The sequence below is a fragment of the Anabrus simplex genome, chromosome 3 (genome assembly GCF_040414725.1).
Source record: "Anabrus simplex isolate iqAnaSimp1 chromosome 3, ASM4041472v1, whole genome shotgun sequence".
Taxonomy (NCBI): domain Eukaryota; kingdom Metazoa; phylum Arthropoda; class Insecta; order Orthoptera; family Tettigoniidae; genus Anabrus; species Anabrus simplex.
This window is the reverse complement of record NC_090267.1, coordinates 514,682,659-514,703,202: the sequence shown is the minus strand read 5'-3', so window position 1 is coordinate 514,703,202 and position 20,544 is coordinate 514,682,659. Positions and strand designations below refer to the sequence as shown.

At 41.6% G+C, this 20,544-nt stretch overlaps 1 protein-coding gene across 1 annotated transcript in view; it reads left to right on the top strand.

Moving 5' to 3' along the window:
* Liprin-alpha (PTPRF interacting protein alpha) overlaps window positions 1-20,544 on the top strand; it is a 256,453-nt gene that overhangs the window by 70,217 nt on the left and 165,692 nt on the right. The window contains exons 4-5 of the mRNA XM_068226883.1: window positions 12,487-12,561; window positions 19,182-19,307. Of these exons, the coding sequence (XP_068082984.1) occupies window positions 12,487-12,561; window positions 19,182-19,307 (201 nt within the window). The remainder of the gene's footprint in view (window positions 1-12,486; window positions 12,562-19,181; window positions 19,308-20,544) is intronic.

The window sequence follows — 20,544 nt, the reverse complement described above, 5'->3', positions numbered from 1 at the left end:
CCGTAATTTTGTCTGACAGATGATTGAGGAGAGTGAGGTTGGTGGACCCATTTTACGAACAAGCTACAAATGTTCGCCGCGAATTGCCAAAGCTGGGAAGCCCTTCACGGAAGGGAATGTAATCAAGGAGTGCCTAATAGATGCGGCGGCATGTATTTGTCCTATGGAGCTAGTTGAGAAATTTGATAAAATCTCTCTTCTCCTCAAACTGTGGCTCGCAGAATAGACGATATGGCCGTTGATATGGAACAGCAATTAATGGCGAAGGCAGCAAATTTTGTATCCTTTTCCATCGCCCTCGACGAATCAACTGACATTGCGGACAAAGCTCAGCTCGTTATTTTCATTCGAGGGGTAGATGACGATCTTCGGGTCACCGAGGATTTCCTAGACTTGGTATCTCTCGAAGACACCACTACCGGTTTCGATATTTTCCAAGCAGTGGAGGGTGTTTTTGAGTCAATGGAATTAAAATGGGATAGGTTGACGAGTGTAACGACGGATGGAGCTCCTGCTTTACGTGGTCTACGCACGGGGTTCCTCGGCTATGTAAAATTAAACATGGCTGAGAGCGGTAGTACCCTAATGGTGGCGATCCAGTGCTTTATACACCAGGAGGCAATCTGTGCAAAAGTCGCCGAGCTTAAAGACATAATGGGAACAGTTGTGCGAATGGTAAATTTTCTTCGCTCCCATGAACTCACGCACCGTCAATTCAAAGAGCACCGGGCGAGTTGTCCGTGCGGTTAGGGGCGCGCAGCTGTGAGCTCGCAATCGCGAGACAATGGGTTCGAACCCCACTGTCGGCAGGCCTGAAGATGGATCTTGTGGTTTCCCCATTTTCACACCAGGCAAATGCCGGGGTTGTACCTTAATTAAGGCCACGACCGCTTCCTTCCAATTCCCGGGCCTTTCTTGTCCCATCGTCGCCATAAGACCTATCTGTGTCGGCGCGACGTAAAGCAAGTAGCAACAGAAAAAAAATCAGAGTTCTTGGATGACATCGAACCGGAGTATCCGGATATCCCGCACCATGCAGAAGTAAGATGGCTGAGCAACGCGAAGTGCCTCATCGAGTTTTTTGCTTGCGGAATGCAATAGATACCTGTTATGACATGAAAGGGTGGCTCGAAGTTCTTTTGCGCGATCTTAAGTGGGTGGCGGACTTGGCCCCTTGAAGTGACTTTACTGCCCATCTGAATACTTTGAACATTTCGCTTCAGGGCGAAAAGCACATTGTCTCCGATTCGGTGGAAAAAATTTAAGCGTTCGAAAGAAAATTGATTTTATGGGAAAACCAGTTGCGTGCAAGGAACACAGGACATTTTTCATTGCTTGAAACAGTGAAATACGGTGTCTATTTGGATGAGTATTTGCAGGTAATTCGCCAACTACAAGAAAAGTTTAAAAATAGATTTTCAGAATACAGAACTCCAAGCGGTGTTAGATGTATTTCTTCGACCATTTTCTCTTAGTGCAGACAGTGCTCCACAGCTATTTCAATTAGAGTTGCTTAAACTGCAGTGCAATGTTCGTCTTAAAGACAGCTTTCTAATGTCATGAAGTTTAGAAGAATTTTGCAGCGGCTTTCCGCAAGATGTATAAACATGCATGTAAAGTTCTGTCAATGATCGGCTCAACGTTCATTTGTGAGTGTTTCTTTTCGGTTCTTAAGTTTACCAAAAGTAAACATCGTGCAACGATAAGCGATAGAAACTTGCGCAATTGTTTAAGAATAGCTGTGTCCAGAAATATTGTAGGCCTACTCAATTTGGAGATGACTGTTTGCTCCAAAAGTAAAAGCTCGTGAAAACGACTGACCAAAAGTCACGTTGTTGAATTTTCCTCTCAGATATGTTCAAATTTCAGTTTTGAATAAATCACATTAATGTATTCTTTACTTAGCACTTGATTTCGTTTCCTGCATATTCCGTACATCGGAGTACCTTTCGATTTGTAGATGCTGTATATTTTTACGGCAAAACAGCCCTATCAATATGATGTCAACAAACCCACAAAAGCCGTCGGACGCACGGCTGTACGTACGCATCTGGTCAGTGCGGTCCGTACATCGTATGTCTCAGGTCTCCTCGCTGCCACACTATAGTGGTGGTAGGGGAAGGAGCGCTAGTCTGACTGCCCAGTGCTCCCCGGGCGCGGGCGCGCTCTCGGAGCGCAATGGCTGGATGGCCCTGGTCTAGGCTGTAAATTATTTTATTCACGCTGAGTGAAATGGTAGTTTAGGGGAAGGCCTAAAATGTAATTCTCAAATATTTCTTATTAGAGGTGTAATCGATGAATGCTACATAACTAAGGTTATACAGTATTAAATTTCCTATTATTCATGTCTTATACATTGTTACCGTACTGGCTATGATCACAAATATATTCATGAATTTGGAGTTTTGTTACTACAGTAAGTCCATATCAGCGCCGAGTAACAAGTAATTGGGTAAGCAGTATTTAATGAAAATCGGTATGTAAAGTCGGAGAATAAGAAACTACAGTTTACGGTATAAAATATTTTACAAATGACAGAGTCGAAAGAAAACTAAATGTGTAGGCCTACAATATAGAAAGCTCATAACAATGATCAACAATAACATTACATTGACCATTGTTTGTCGTGATGTGCTTTGTGGCTTCTGTTGCCCCTCATCTCCGGTAGATAGGATTACTGCTGCGTACATAGTATTTTTTATTTGATTTACGTTGCACCGACATAGATAGGTTTTATGACGACGTAGGGATAGGAAAGGGCTAGGAGTGCCTTAGGCCTTAATTAAGGTACAGGCCCAGCATTTGACTGGTGTGAAAGTGGGAAACCATGGAATACCATCTTCAGTGCTGCCGACAATGGGGTTCGAATGCACTATCTCTCGGATGCAAGCTCACAGCTGCGCACCGCTAACCACACGGTCAACTCGCCCAGTCGTACAGAGTGTAACAGCCTGCCTGAATATTGATGGGAAGTAACTGGGGACTTAGATGACGTTCTTCTTTAGCATGCCATTCCTCTGGTTTATAAATTTTCTGATACTACTGGTACGTAACACACTGGATCATCATAGCATTTGGGCTATTCAATCCCTACTTTGAGGCACTGATTGGAATGAACAGTGTGCATGTTTAGCGGAAAAATGGAAGATGAGTGTTCATGGCAATCTGCGACCTGGTCATCCCAGCTCTGGAACTTTGGACTATCAGATTGGCACCGCAATCTAACCGCAGCACTGTTCGTTAAAAGTGATAAAACGTGCGGCTTTCCATTTGATCGAGTATTTTATATGATAGCATTGCTTTTAATCGCTACATTCATACTTACGTTTTTGTAATGACCTATGTTGATTTCAGTTAGGAAAACCACAAAGTCAGTCTTTCTGAGAATCCCGTAGCGAAGCACGGGTACATCAGCTAGTCTGAAATAAATCGAACGCATGCGTTATGGAGCTTGTTGGAAAGTAAAGAACTGAAGAAACGGCAATCTTGCCGTACATGAAGAGAAAAACAGTATATGCGTGTTCTAAGTAAGATTTTTCGGTTTGTTTGCAGTCTACTAAAAAATCTGCAACAATTGCAGCGAGAACAAGTGCAGAACTTCAATGCCGGAATGATATGTTGCAAAGTGTGCTACACGTTTTCATTTGTGATTATTTTTGTTTACGCTTGTGTTCTGGTTCAGTTGGAAGTGATATGTTTGGTAATTGCTGTGTATTTTATAATTTTACTGACGACAGCAATCAAGGTGAAATTTAAGACGATGTCTGCGTACTGTGAATAAGAAAGAAGGGAAAATATATCTTTGCATTATTATGTTGTACATATATTCATATTATGAGAGATTATTACGTGTTGAATCACATTGATTGATATGGCTGTGTACATATTTGCCAACTATTTTTCATTGTAGAAAATTTCTGCTAGTAAAAGTAACTGGATATTACCAAAATAACCCTAAAAACATTTGTGTAGAGACATCTGTTGGAGGACGAGAGGTACTAAACATGATGATAACTGTATTGTTTATTACCAGGGTTTATAAATCTGGATTTAAGTTTCTGGAAACTCATTAACTTTAACTGCGCTGTTAACTTTACAAGCGCATTTAGGTAACTCACAGGTAACTGTATTGTACCAGAAACCGGCCATAACATTTGTATTCGAAAATGTATTGCTTTTGAGTTTTAAAGGAATCATGGAACAGATTTTCAAGTATAAAAGGTTTGAATTGGGGTTTTATTGTTTGGAAATCGGTAGAAAGACTTTGACACATTTTACTGTTTGTAATTATTACAACCATATGTAGCGAAAATACTGCCTCTATGAGCCATTTTTCCATAACATAATTCAGTATGATTCACAATTAACATTGTATTACTTCGGAGCTGTTCTAGCCCGGTTGTTGTGTGCACTTCGAGCCACCAGAGTGAGCCACAGTCGCAGTCACAAGTATTTAAGCCTGCTTTCGAGCCACCAGAGTGAGCCACAGTCGCTGGCACAAGTATTTAACCCTGCTTTCGAGCCACCAGAGTGAGCCACAGTCGCTGGCACCCCTGCTTTCCGCTATTGTCTCTGTAAACTATTTGATGTAAGGTATGCGTGGATGATCAGACCATCTGTGCTCGGTGGGTCAGACAATGCTACCTTACAACCGTGCAGGCCACCAGGTGTATACGTAAGTTCACTAAGAGATGGCGCCAGCGAACAGTACGCAGCACATGAATTTGACAGGTGGTGACGGTGATTGTTGTTTTAAGAGGAAGTACAACTAGGCAACCATCCTCTATATAACACTAATCAGAGAAAAACACTAGAAGGGATCAACACTTCGAAAAATGAAGGTATCGGCCAAAGAAAGACAAGTGCCATGAAGGGCGTGAAAATGAAAGACTCCCTAGCCGTCGCAAACCTAATAGCGTCGGGGTCGGAAAAGAACAAGAGTTGACCAAGGGAGGTCGGATAGGATATATGAAAGTGAGAAGCCTGGCATAAGTAGGTGGAAGCAATGCCAGGACTCAGCTAAGGGCCCCCTGGGCGCCACACCGCGCTCCAAAGTTCAGAGCCTCTGAGGCCCTTTTAGTCGCCTCTTACGACAGGCAGGGGATACCGTGGGTGTAATTCTACCGCCCCCACCTACAGGGCGATGAATTTGACACATTCGTCAGTTCGTTCGTCCATCGCCGTCTACTATGACTGCGCTAATACGCCTTGTCATTCGCCCGGTCACACAGGTAAACGAAAGGTCAGTCTAGGAAGGTCTGGTCACGCTACCACAATCCTTTGCGGTGAGTCTCAAGCATAGTTATGATGTGGGGGAGCCCGAAGTGATAATGTGAGATATATTTTATTTTTTAAGGAAAACTGGATACTGTGCTACACCGAATTGTCAGAAGTCAATTGGCAGGATTCGCTTTCCAGTGATAAGCAGTGGTGAACTCAGTGCCACGCGTGTTAAATAGCAATCTACACATAATTCAGTCTTGTACGAGGTTAGTAAGTGAGTGCATCGAAATTATTCCTGAAGAATCATATATTTATATGAACTATTTTTTAAATTTCTTTATGCGTTCCATGATGTGTTTTATTCTGACATAATTGTGATTAATCGCAGTTTGAACAGAAGAAAGTAGATGGACGGAAGCACTGCCGTCGTAATCTACAGGCCGTACTGTAGAAAGCGCGCCAAGCCCATCAGCTGATCAATTGAGACGAGCTTTGTACTTGTGAATGTAATTCATAAGGATTGGGATAATTCTTTGGATATTTGCGACTGTTGAAAAACAGAACTTTATATGTAAGTGTATTGCATGTTTTTTATTTAAATTTATGACATCAGGATTTACGTAAACAGAATGAGATCTCATAGTTTAGGTTAGGTTTGGTATCTTCACATCGTGAGTAATGTAAATTCAGTAGACGTAATACTGCTCGTGGAATTTATTCATTTAATTGTTATCGTATAACACGTTTTTGTGGAAATACTGTATAATGTGTTGTGAATTTAAATACAGCGTGTGAAGGTTCGCAGTTGCCACAGTGTTAAGAACTTCTGCGTACCACGGCAAAAATACATGCCAGAAGACATGGCAAAGTGATTTTGTTACACGACAATGCGCCTTCTCACACAGCAAACCCAGTGAAAGATACCTTGAAATCGCTTGGATGGGACATCCTTCCGCACCCACCGTACTCTCCCGACCTGGCGTCATCTGACTATCACCTCTTCGCATCAGTGGAGTACGCGCTTGCAGATCAGCACGGCAATTTCGAGGAAGTTGGATATTGGCTCGACGAATGGTTTGCCGCAAAAGACAAGCAGTTTTCCTGGCATTGTATTCATAACTTACCTGAAAGATGGGCGATGTGTGTAGAAGCCGATGGCCAACATTTTGAATAAATAAAAATGTATTTCCCTTGAACATTTCGTGTTTCCTTTTCCACAAAAACCGTCAAAAACTCGTGCATGCGTTGATATGTCTTATGGCTGGTTAGCAGCCGTGGCCGGGACACATACTTGTGACGTAAAAGTAGTTTCTTTTTATGTAACTTGACTGCCCCCGGCCCGTGTATCTTTATACACGACCGTTGATTTTACTGTACATTCTTCATCCTTCCTCCCTTTTTGCCTAATCTATAGTGATAAGTACACGATATAGATTTGGCCTAGTTTTACCGCCATATGCCCTTCCTATGGGAGCGAGTGTGTGTTGTATGTGATGAGAACACGCACTCAGTTTCCCAGGGAGAGCAATCGGCCATACTCAGACCGGATGGCGACCATTCAGATCTTACTGCAAATGTTTTGTTACCTGAGTTTAATTGAAATCTCTTTGGAGCAATCCAAACAGTTCCCGTTTTAGTGCTATATTATTCGATACGTGAACGGAAACACTGCGGTTGTCCGCTCTCTTAGGTAAGTCAATTCACGCTGATACAATTAATCATTTTAATGATTATGCCTTGAGAGCAGCGTTCCTGCGGCGTGGTGGTGTGCCGCCAGGGGAATCCGTGTCTAGCTCCAGGTGTGCCAAATCTCGAAGGACGGTAACCGACTCTATTTCGGTTTTAACACTCGGCGTCGTGTGTCCCACAGGTATTCTCCCGGAACGTAAGCTCATACAAATTCCATTAGAGCTCCTTCCACATTCCTGCATTCTCCGCACCCTCTACATCGCTTCTGGACTTCCTGGAATTTCGTTTTCTTTGCATTTTTATAGTCTTCGATATCGGGGACCGAGAATTTCATAAACTGCTGCACATTTTAGCTTATGATCGAGGAAGCTCTTCTGACAATATTCTAATTTTTAGGAGTACTCCTATTGTATATTTAGTATATCTTGTCAAGAATTCCGGGAACTTAACTGTTGTCTGCTTTGTTAAAATTGATAACAATGTGAGAAACTTTACTATTGCATATTCGGTGGAACTTACTAAGAATTTGGGAAAATTTTCTTTTGTACATTTAGGAAAAAAAAATGATTAAGAATGTGAGAAACTTTACCTTCGCGTATTTAGTGGAACTTGTTAAGATTTTTAGAAACAACAATATTGCGTGTTAATTGAACGTAACTTTAGAAAAAAGCCCGCTTCGGTTGTCTTCTTAGTTGAAGTTCTTATTTTTAGAATTTGTTTTACAGTACGTCGCACCGACACAGAGAGATCTTACGACGACGATAGGATGGGAAAGGGCTACGAGTGGCAAGGAAGCGGCTGTGGCCTTAATTACACTAAGGTACAGCCGAGTGTGAAAATAGGAAACCACGGAAAACCATTTTCAGGTCTGTCGACAGTGGGGTTGGAATACTCCCGGACGCAAGCTCACAGCTACGCGCCACTGTAGGTAGATGGGTAAACTTCTGCTCATACAAAACCTCAGTATTTGAAGTTCAAGGCAACCTGGAAGAAAATAGACAACAGATATGTTTCTAGGATCGAGGTCGGGGACGCAGTTAATTGCATTTAATAAATTTGCCCAGGCAACGCCGGGTAGTACTGTGCCGTCCCCACGAAAAGAATGGTAGCAATTAATTGCGCTTGTGAAAAAGTGGTAAAAATGTGGCAAATATAAAATGCGCTTAAGAAACAAAAGCTAAATAACAAAACCAAGCACAGATCTGTATCAGTACAAGCCATGTCGTGATGGATCGCTGCACACCACAGCATCAAAATCTTCAGTGACAACTGCTGTAGAGTAAAAGAATATTAAAAAAACACACACACACACACACACACACACACACACACAAAAATAAATAGATGATTTCTCTTATTCCATGAAATGAAATGGCTTTTGGCTTTTAGTGCCGGGACAAGTTCGGCTCGCCAGGTGCAGGTCTTTTCATTTGAAGCCCGTAGGCGACCTGCGCATCGTAGTGATGATGATGATGATGATGATGATGAAGACGACATATACACCCAGCTCCCGTGCCAGCGAAATTAACCAATGATGGTTAAAATTCCCCACCCTGCCGGGAATCGAACCCGGGACCCCTGTGACCAAAGGCCAGCACGCTAACCATTTAGCCATGGAGCCGGGCATTATATTCCATAATCACGAGGAATTATGAGTGTCTAAGAGGGGGTGTATTGTAAGAGCAATACTGTTGTCTTGGGTGGAATGAGCTATGGCCACACGGCCAACTCGCCTGGTGTTAAGAATTTGAGAAGCTATTATATGTTGATGCTTTCACGACCGGTATAGATAAGCATGATGATCTTTTGGGTTTTTACCGGGTCAAGGAAAACAGACACTTTTTTTTTTTTTTTTTTTTTTTTGCCTTTCGTAGAGGTTTTGCTCTGCGTCTTCAGAAGAGGGAGCATGTCCCTCCACAGGAAAGACTTTTATAAGAATGATGTTTTTTTGAACTAGGAAATGCTGCACCGTTGGTATATTGTGTTATTCTCTGCGCTAGCCTTCCGAATGGGAAGTGACGACGCCATCTTAGCTCAAAGTAAGATATTTCCCGAGCTAGAATAACATAGAGGGGCTGTATGCCTGACATCAGCGCTCCCTGCGGAAGCAAGTTGATTAGTGGCAGCCATGTTAACGGTTGTCAAAACAAAGCTAATTGGCGCGAGAGCATGTTGAGAGATCGTGCATGCCAATTGAATTTCCTAAGTTTTAAGGAGTGAAAAGATAGATTCTCGCCCTCAAGAATGCCAGCCGTGAGCTCAGCGTATGGTTGTACTAATCGGAGTGATAAAACCAAGGATATATCGTATTTCAAGTAAGTATTACTGAATTATAGCCGAGATTCCTTTGTGTAATTTCTGTTTGTAATTAAATCCATTTTATTGTTTACACAGTGAAAGTACGGATAGCCACGGTAATTATTTATCGAATTATGTTTCAGATTTCCTTTAAAAAACAATGAATTAACGGAACAATGCGTTGTGAGTACGAAAAGAGGTAAATGGTATCCCACTCAATTCAGTCGCTTATGATCTATGCATGTATGAAACAAATGGCCAACGGCGATTACTGGCAAATGGCGTTCCAATCCTATTTAATTTTCATTCACATTTACAAACAAAGACAATGGAGCGCCCACCACCAAGGAAACGTAACCACGAAAAGTCACCTGTTTCAGTCAAACGTACGCCAAGTATGGCAAATACAGTATTTTACAGCTATTTGTGAAATGTATGCAGCCTTTATAGTAGATGTCAGTTGCCTTGGTATTTAAAACTAGGCTACACTTCATAATGGACAACTTTCAAGGTTACCTTTCAGCTAGTAATCCCAGTATGATATGCTAATGGGATAAACATGATATGCCCTCTATATTATAATAAATAATGACATGAAATAATTATAGTGGTACAGTACTCATGGGCTGCCTCTGTGGTGTAGTGGTTAGCGTGAATAGCTGCCACCCCCGAAAGCCCGGGTTCGATTCCCGGCGCTGCCACGAAATTTGAAAAGGGGTACGAGGGCTGGAACGGGAGGTCGACTGAGTAGAGGTGGGTTCGACTCCCACCTCAGCCATCCTTGAAGGATTTTCCGAGTTTTCCCACTTCTCCTCCAGGCAAATGCCGAGATGGTACCTAACTTAAGGCCACGGTCGCTTCCTTCCCTATTCGTTGTCTATCTTCCCATCCCCCCACAAGGCCCCTGTTCAGCATAGCAGGTGCGGCCGCCTGCGCGATGTACTGGCCCTTCTTCCCAGTTGTATCTCCCGACCCAAAGTCTCACGCTCCAGAACACTGCCCTTGAGGTGGTAGAGTCGGGATCCCTCGCTGAGTCCGTGGGAAAAACCAACCCTGGAGGATAAACAGATTAAGAAAGAAGGAAAGTACTCATGAGGATGCAATAGTTTTATGAACAGAATGATGATGTAACCTATTGTAGGTCCCTATAATTTTAAGGCTTTCTGTCATACATATTTATGTCCACTTTTTTTTATTGTAATTTACGCTTAGCCACATCAGCCAAGAAGGGTAACGCTCTTGGTTCGATTTCGAGGCCTCCTCGTATGTCACTGTGCGATGATTTCGAACTACCCTACAATCAACTGATCGTGATGTTGGCCTCGTGCCGCAGTGTGATGAAGTGGCGGTATTCTCAGTCTCTGATTTTTAATACTTTAAGCTTTCGGCAACGGTCTTTAATTCTTCCCCAGTGATTCTAAAATGCGTATTTTCTACACTTTTCGTCATTTAAGGGCCATGCCCCCTTGCTTGTGTGACCACAGGAAACATGGCGGACGTTTGTTCTATTAGCTTCACCCAGGCAGCGCTTCCGCCTCTCTATGTTGTTCTAGCTCGTTGATATTTCCTTTTTAATACGTCTGTGTGTTGTGGAATATACAGCAAGGTAATCATACTAAACTAGGAAAGTGGGGGAGGAATATTGTAGAATAAATCTAAAATAAAATAAAATAAAATAAAATAAAATAAAATAAAATAAAATAAAATAAAATAAAATAAAATGAATTGCATTGAAAGACGAACAAGGACACAAGAGTAGAAGAGCGATGAGGAAAGTGAGTGGGTGGTGGTGGGGAAAGGGGACAGCTACAGCGAAGTTGATGAAATGAGAGTAAAGAGAAGTAAGAATTAGTAGAGTAACCGGTGCACACACATTATGAAAGTATGGCTTACGCTTTTAGCAACATACAATAAAATAAACTGCTTATTCCAGGAAAGTACATCGTCAAATATTATTAAAAGTCATTGCAATATATGTTATTAAAGGAAAGGAAACATTCTATTTAACTGGAAAAATGCAATTTCACAGAATGAAAATAAATAAGATATAAATTTGAATGTCTTGGATTTGTAGACGGCCTAGTGTTCTTCGCTGAAAATCTAGAGACTGCCTCTGCACAGGTAGAGGTTTTGCAAGAATCAGCAGAAAAGGCAGGACTGCAAATATTCTCTGAGAAGACTAAGTGCATGAACATAGATTCCAAAGAACCAACATGGACAATGAAGACCAAGTATGGTGACACAAAGAGAGTCCACAAATTCAAATATTCTGACCGCTAACAACAACGAGAAGCCGACTATGGAAGAAAGAGCAAAGACGATGGAGATAGCATTCAGACTATGCCAGGAAACTTGTAAGTCTAAATCCCTCTCCTATCAAGCCAAATGCAGACACTATAATACCGTGGTGAAACCTGAATGCGTCTTCCGTATGAGATCAAATCAAGAGCTGTATGAAAATGCGAGAACATTTCAACTTCTACTTTCTGTGGACACCTGAGAAGAATTGGACCGGAACGCGTCTTCCAGGAAAGAAGAAGGACCCAAGTACCATGGCTGAAAGAAGTTCATCAGGATCTTCAAAAATGTGGAATTAAGGAGAGACATATTGTATGCCTCGGATTTTTAGGTGGTAATAGGTTAGAATGCAAAGTAATTTGGTTTGTAGGAAGTGTGGTGCAACCCGTTGTACCACAATGTAGGAAGAGTGGCATAAATTCAAGGAGTTCTATAGGCCGTACCCCTAATATATATGCAAATCTCATAGCATAACCGTTGTACAGTGTAGGGTATACTTGTTACTGGCATTCTAACCTATCAGTACCTAATAATCCGGACTCTAGATTACAAACAGAACAGTGTTCAGAAGTAAAATTGCGGAGGTGACGGATCTGCCAGGAGAACAAGAAGGGAGTATTGGCGTAAAGAGAAAAGAAACAAAAACAAAAACTACATAAATAATCAAGGAAGATGTGTAATCTTAACCCATAGGAGGTTAAAACGATCCTAAATAAAATAATAAAACATAGATTTATAACATTTTAGTCCGAAAAGTCAAAAAGCCTTATATTTAAAAATCGTGTTTCGCGTGGTAGTGGGACGTAACATCAATAACATATAAAAATAGCATTATTCTAATATTTAACCAGTATAGAAAGAATATTGTCGATATTGGTATTGTGTAGCATTGTAAAATAATATTTTTCCTGATTTCTTACGTTAATATTGAAAATAATTACGTACCGTAATACAAATACTTTTGTTTTTGAATTGCAGGTACGAGAGCGTCTTCGTGTAGCTTTAGAACGAGTAGCGACGTTAGAGGAGGAGCTCACTAATACCAAAGAAGAAGTAAGTATATTGTACATGTTTTATCATCTTAGAAATGTTTGTGAGTATGTCCCATTCTGGTTTCTTGGATGGTTATCTAGATGTTAGGATTTTGTTGTTTGTAAACAGATTGCCATTGTTAATACTGCCGTAGAAAATGCATTCATCACTGATGTAGACTGCCTACATCATGGTGTCTTATCATTGAACTAAAAGGAACGAGAATGAACAATGCGGAGCCTGTGCTCACCGAGCTGATAAATTCTAGGGGAAGCGAGTAAATTTCCACCTTGGTTTATCTGCATTCGGAACAGTGCCAAATACTTCATTTCACAGTAGTTCATTCCACTCCATTTGCTCTGTTTTGGTCACCATCGAATTTTGGATCGACGGAGTTCCATGCTTCCCTTCTCATTATAGATGACTAATGAGATTGGGACAAGTTGGGTTTTCTATTTTATATTACGGTCCTGAATTTGTTATTATGGTTTGTGTACTCAACGATGAATTTATCTTGATATCATGCCTTTGCTGGCGGGCTGTAGTGTTTACAGTGAACTATGTCTTCTGGTATGGGCTAGAGCAATTTGTTACTTCCATTGTTCTCTCTCAGTCTTATCCTCAGCTTTGACAATATTTATTAAAGTGACTGAGATATGAGCGATGCTAGTAATACCGTTCCTTATGCAGCCAGTCCGTGTAATGAATGATGTGAAAATATCACTGATAGGGTCGGTTGGTACATGCATTTCAGAGTGCTTGGAAGATTGATGTGTAATAGCAACTTCTGGCTCGGTGAGAAAAGCAACGGGAAACTATCTCACTCCCCATTCCCTAATATGCCTCTTCGGTGACTCCTAGGCTATCTATGACAGCTGTTGGCGGAATTGTGGAGGATCAAACCAGCCTTCGGTCCGAATACCTAACACAACATACACCTAACAAGATGCATATACTCCCTTTTTATCTTAACAGCTGTTACTTCTCAGATTACAGAGAGGAGAAACAGGAGCACATACATTGACTCTGAACTTTTGGCACCAGTTGATCGAAATTTGCATTACCTTATTTATTGGATATAACACAAAGTATAAATACATTCTTATATCACTTGTCAACCCAATGATTAGTGTTCAGATCTTTGATACAGGCAGTATTCATCAGCGATCTTTTATTTCGTTGCAACATGCCTAACATCCCTTATGCCCCCGTGTGAAAACTGCAAATCCCTTACCAGCTTTCCAATGCCTGGAGCAGGTCGCAGCGATACGGCTGCATCCTTGTAGTTTGCACCGCCATTTTCGACTAGTTTTCTTTTCGTGAGATTTATTTCACTCGCCGATTCCCACTAGTTTGCAGCGAAGTGAAGGAAAGAGTTGCCTTAAATTAAAAAGAAAAGGCGCTTCGTGTGGTAGTACAACGCAGTTCGCAGTTTACATCGTCATCGCATGCTCGTCCTAGCGTGTACAACAGAAACTTCATCAACGTAGTGTATAATTTGCCGCTATTCAAGGCGTTATACAGTAATGTTCAAAATCGGACCATTTAGCGTTCGAATGGCGCCGTATGCGGAACAATTTGGTACTTCTCAGGCTAAAACCGTACGCCTGACAAGCTGTCTCCAGATAGTAATAACTAGCAGATATATTATTATAAGAACACGGAACTACAAAATCGACCATATTTCCATTGCGTCCCAGTTTTCCATGCACATTCTTATATTCCAGTCATCATTATCAGGCATTTATGCAGATTATGGAAATTTGGAGAACTCTGAAATTCTGGTAGATCGATCGGTTTTACCTGCACTACCTCGAAAAACAGATCTTAATACTGTTAGACTCTACGGTAGAAATTTAAAGATAAAAATTTCATTGTTCCGTATTGAAAAGTATCACAGTTAAATTGAAATAATAAATATGGCAGTTCAACCTATTCAATACAAGTAAATAAGAGATGTAGAGATTACATTCTTGTTTAATTAAAAGTGGAAATGGTACCGGTTTCGACCCCAGTCTGGGTCATCATCAGCCGATTATAACTCTAAAAACAATGCATAAGTAAGAAAGAAATTAACGGCCAAGTCCACACAATATCAGTTGAAGAGGCGATACAAAAATGACGGGGGTAGGCACTGTTCAGTCCTCAGCCCTAAGGCTGCTTGGATCCTCAACAGCTCCGCCATCAGCTGTCAGAGATGGCCTAGGCATCGCTGAAGAGGCGTACTAGGGACATGAGGAGTGAGGTAGTTTCCCGTTGCTTTCCTCACCGAGCTAGAAGTTATTACATATCAGTCTGCCAAGCCCACTGAAATGCATACACCAATCGAACCTATGAGCAACATAGGAAGTTAATACCAGTTATTAAATTATTTAAATTATCCTGCGAAAGAATACATTCCGGTTCATCTTTTATATTCTCAGTACAAGCGGTCGTAAGCAATCCTATAATATTGTTTAAACACTAAATTAATGTAAACCACTGTCCTGGACATGTGCCCTTTATATACTAACCGGAAACTTGTTTACGCTGCCACACCCGGAAGAATAGACATAATTGTGCATTTTCTTCACCAAACGGTGCGCCATGTGCCACATTAGGCATGACGAATATAATGATGGTCATAACTCGATTTGTCAAAAAAGTGGACATGACTGTAACCTTTCAGTAATAACCGATCCAGCTAGGGATTGGAATAATTTTTCAGGGGAATTGTTCGATAAATTCCCAAACTCTTTGAAATCATTCAAGGAAAGATTAGGCAAACAACTGATACCACCTCGACGACAGCGCTGAATGCGGTTCGGTGACGATTGAATATGTGCTGACGTCGGGTTTTAGCCTCTCCCTACCTAATCATGTGCACATCATTAACATGCAGTCATCACAGTTCGTCTCAAAGGCGACTCCGTGACAGGAGCCAAAGATGGTGTATGGACGTAGGCAACGGTACGGATTGCGGACAAATAAATGAAGATCGCAAACCGCCCATCACTACCACGGGTGGAGTGTGCGTTTATAACATTCACGCATCGTTTCGGAGCTGACAAGTTTTGTCTTTGATAACTGTACAGTAGGAAAAAAAAAAGTCAGCGTATGGTATTGCATAAGTTCCTCGCAGGTACGCTTTCCTCAGAAACAATCGAATCTATGTTTGTTGTGGGTGTGCACAGGGTTTGTGGTTATGTGAATGAATCGTATCCATCTAATTTCATGATTATTTCTGTCTTAAATGGAAGGTAGTACTTGTCTTGATGTAAATCAAAAGTCAAATTAGGTGAGGCTTGTCTGTTAGGTCATCAGCCCAGCTCAAATAGCACTACCAAAGGCTATGCAGTTATAGGGAAACTGCAAAAACGAATGGCAGAGCCCAAATGAGGCGTACTAGGCAATATGAAGAGTGAGGTGCTACTGTAGCACGACTGATCCTTTGAACAACACCTTTCATAACACTCAGACAGTGCTCCAAATGTCATTACTCGGCACCATCCATACCCCAGCAGCTTCCATATCGCCACACCCATGGATGAGACTGGGACTTCGGTGGAAGCTACACTTTGCTCTGGCCTGTGCCAAGAGATGGATGCAAATATACTGCATCCATCAAGAAATGGCAACAGGCGGCAGGTGAGGCTTAGGAAATATAACAGAACTATAGAAATGTACATTTTGCAGCAAACATGGCATTGTGCTTTATCGTGTCGTCTTCCGATGTCCAGTACTATGTCTGTGAATCCTGAATGTCTCCATCCATCACGACAGACTAGCGCGGACAGTTCTTAGCTAGAAGTGTCAATGATATAATAACATTCTTTATCGAGGGCAGTGAGCAAATTTTACGAAAATTGCAAGACCTAAGACTAAATTATGTATTTTAACAAAAATATGTCCCTGTGAGTGGGGGTGGTAGAATAACACCCACGGTATTCCCTGCGTATCGTAAGAGGCGAATAAAAGGGGCCCCAGGGACTCTGAACTTTGGAGCGTGGGTTGGCGACCATGGGGGGTCTTAGCTGAGTCCTGGTATTGCTTCCACTTACTTGAGCCACGCTCCTCACTTTCATATATCCTATCTGAACCTCCCTTGGTCAACTGTAGTCCTTTCCCGACCCCGATAGTAGTAGATTTTCGAGTCATTTTCACGCCTTCCTGCTCCCTCCCTTCCTTTTGCCAGTACCTTAATTGGTAGAAATGTACAGTCTGGTCCTCAAGGATAATTACATAATATGTCCGACTCGTTGGCTGAACGGTCAGCGTACTGGCCTTCGGTTCAGAGAGCCCCGGGTTCGATTCCCGGCCGGGTCGGAGAGTTTAACCTTAATTGGTTAATTCCAACGGCACGGGGGCTGGGTGTATGCGTTGTCTTCATCATCATTTCATCCTCATCACGACGCGCAGGTCGCCTACGGGAGTCAAATAGAAACACGTGCATCTGGCGAGCCGAACTCGTCCTGGGATATCCCGGCACTAAAAGCCATACGACATTTCATTTCATTACATAATATGTTACTTTCATTGCTGCTATTCTTACCTAGAAATGATTCTGGAGGAGAGATGTGTTCATTACGCCTGCCAGGGTCCAATCCACCCGCCCCTTTTATCCTATAACCTAAAGTAGTGGTCCAGGGCTGCTTCTGCCAAGGATCACGGGCATTGGCCGACGTTACCAACCACTGCAAAAGAAAAAACACTAAAGAGGCCCGCGAAGAATGAAAGTGTCGATTGAGAATCTCTTATATGTGATCTAGTTCACCCAGCTGACCTTCAGCATTCTTCTGGTATTGCCACATTTCAAATGCTTCTATTTATTTCCACACTAGTTATTGTTAATGTTTCACTTCCATACAATCATGCTCACCACACAAAAATCTTCGAAAACACTTAGCAGTGTTTTAAGTAAGCAGATTTCTTTTCGTAAGTAAGTCCTTCCTTGCTTGGCTAGTCAGCACTTGATTACTTATTCTACTATCGGGCAAGTTGGCCCGCAGCTGCGAGCTTGCATCCGGGAGATAGATAGTGCCTTTCCCATCCCATCGTCACCATAACACCTATCTGTGTCGGTCTGACGTAAAACAAATTGTTAAAATAAAAGTTTTTCTACTGCCCAAATGACAGTATTGATCTACTTCCCTTAAGACCTCATTTCCTACGTTTCCTGCTTCACCCAATGTTTTTCAGCTACATTTTATTACTTTTGTTGTGTATTTATATATTGTCTACTTGTACTCTTTTCCAATACCGTGTATATGTACAAACACATGAATAACACAGGTCAGTTACACAATATATATTCACCCATAAATATCAGAGAACAAACACAGACTTGCCATGTTGCACACGATTTAAACTACTGTAATTTGATAGAATCTGAGGATGTTCTTGTAGAACAAATCATGTCATTCTTTGTTTAATAATGTGCTTTTTTTACAGGAGTGTTATAGGTTATATATTATTAGTGTTTTCAACAGACTAAAAAGTATTTAACAAATTCAGAATGGAGCATATCAATTAGACTCTCAAAGGGATTTTTTTTCTATTTATGCTGGGGATTTAGTTTATCAAAAAATGTTATGGGACACTTTCTGCCTTCGTAGTGTAACACTTAGTGTTATTACCAGCCGTCCTCGGGGGCCCGGATTCGATTTCCGGTACTGCCAGGAATTTAAAACTGGCAGGAGGGCTGGTATGTGGTTGAAATGGTACATGCAGCTCACCTCCAATGGGGGTGTGCCTGAAAAGAGCTGCACCACCTCAGGATGAGGGTAGGAGTTTACTTTTACTTTATGGGACACTTTGCCACTTGTGGAAATACAAGATGTTGCAAAACCATGTGTACCAAGTGTTATGGAAGATGGAACTCGTCAAGATAAAGCTATTTTGGATAGGAATGCATGTTCCCATAATTCATCTGTTGATGCTTGGGAACATGTACAAAGTTGTTGGTGGAGTTAGAGTAGAAAGCTAGGGACAACTATTTATTCACAAAAAGTAACCACCAGCATGAGTGCATACATGTTGACTTCAGAACTTTGTCACGTACATTCCAAACATCCGACATGCTATGAGCAGTTCCAGTAATGGCAGAACTTCTTAGACGAGGCCGCCTTCTGTTTCCAGACGTGCTTCATTCTCAAGCTGCTTGATGTGTCCCTAGAGGAAGAAATCAAGGCATCTGACATCAGGTGATGGGTTTACCCTGACTTATCCTGTATCTCAGGCAGTCATTAACAAGGAGAGGAATGTATCAGTACTCCTTTTCCACTCAGGTCAATAGTATTAGTGCATCTGCTTGCGTTGGGTGTTCTCTGTCTCCATTACCAATTTGTACAGATATGTTTCAACACCTTGTAGTGGCAAAGTAGTTGGAGTTGATGGAAGGAAACGATTCATCTGCATCAGGAAAATAAATATCTATTTAGTTGCAAAACTGATTAATGGTATCTGCAACATAATTTTTTCTTTTTCCTTTTTAGTCTCTCTGCTGTATTTCCTTTCTGTTGTTGTTCAGGAGGAGGATGGTGAATCATTCGTGAAGTTTCCGATGATCTTCAACGAGCATTGTTGTAGAGGGATTAAAGGTATTTACTTTACTGTTGCAGCTCATTTTCAGTGTAAAGCAGTAATAGCATATTTCTGTACAGCTGCAGCAGTACAAATTGGGGCGCATCATCCCGACGACTGGGGATGACAGTAAACCCAAGGAGAACGGGCAGCAAGAACCTTCATCAGAGGAGCAGAAGAACAGTGATCAAACAGCCTTACCCAAGGTAAACACTTCAAATTTGTCTCAAGTACCAAATAGTATTGCATATCCTAAATCAACAAGAAGCCATTTCAGCCCCACTCGTAAGGTCCCTTCCCTTGTTTAAATATCTTTGCACCAATTAACCAAGTATTTTAGGTTCTAGCCCCTGCGGGTGGGGGTGGGAGAATAACACCCACCATTTTCATATGGTAAACGTACAGACAGGTAGCAAAGCAAAGCAAAGCAAAGCAAAGTCATCTCCATACAGGCCATGAAGGCCCTTGGAGGGGTGGAAGGTAAAGGCTTCCACTATCCGTAACCTCGGCACTTGGTAGGTAGAGTTAGTTCTATGCCCGGCCACCTTTGCCCCCAGGAATTAACCTAGTACTCACTTTTGGTGTAGGCTGAGTGAACCTCAGGGCCATGTGCACCTCCGGAAGTGGAAATCTCGCTTCTTAAATTTTACGACTTCCTGACGGGGAATCAAACCTATGTCCTTCCAGGTGAACCGAGCACGCCTTTACCGCCACAGCCAGGCAGCCCCTATACAGACAAGTAAATTCTGTAAATACTATCACAAGGACTTTGAGTCAAGGATAATGATTAGTTTGAAAATGTGCACATTAAATTTTATTTCTATAGATGAATAGAAATCTGTATTACATACTATATAATGACATTTTAATGTAGTCAAGTTGTGTCTGTTTGGTCCTCTGTGGTATCTCCTAAGAGCCCTCTCAGATTTTTTTGATATCACTTAGTCCACATGAAATCCGTATTATTCTCTATTAACATGTTGATTTGATATTTCTGATATTATTTCTATTTTGTTAGAAGTGCTTTGATGATATTCAAAGTCGAGGTTTCCCCCTTAAAACAAGGCTTTTCTCACTTGGCCTCTTAATTTCGGGATCATGGGGTTTCTAGTAAATAACGTGTGATGTCGCTACTCTCCATTGCGGGTAAAGTTCTTGCTAGAATTTTGCTCGATAACGTCCAGATTGTCACTAAGTTTAAGTTTCAAACCACTTTTGTTTTATTGGACTCATTTAATTTAGGATGACCCAATCAGTTACACTTGCTCAAAAAAATTCACTAATTAGTGGATATTTACAAAATCTCTAGTCCTCAGAGCAGGTCTTCAGCTGGCAGCTGTGGGATTTCCAAACCACCTGAGGTGCAACTGACACGATCTTCTGTGCAAGACAGCTCCAAGGAAAGTGCAGAGAACAACAGAAACATCTGTAGAAAAGGCATTT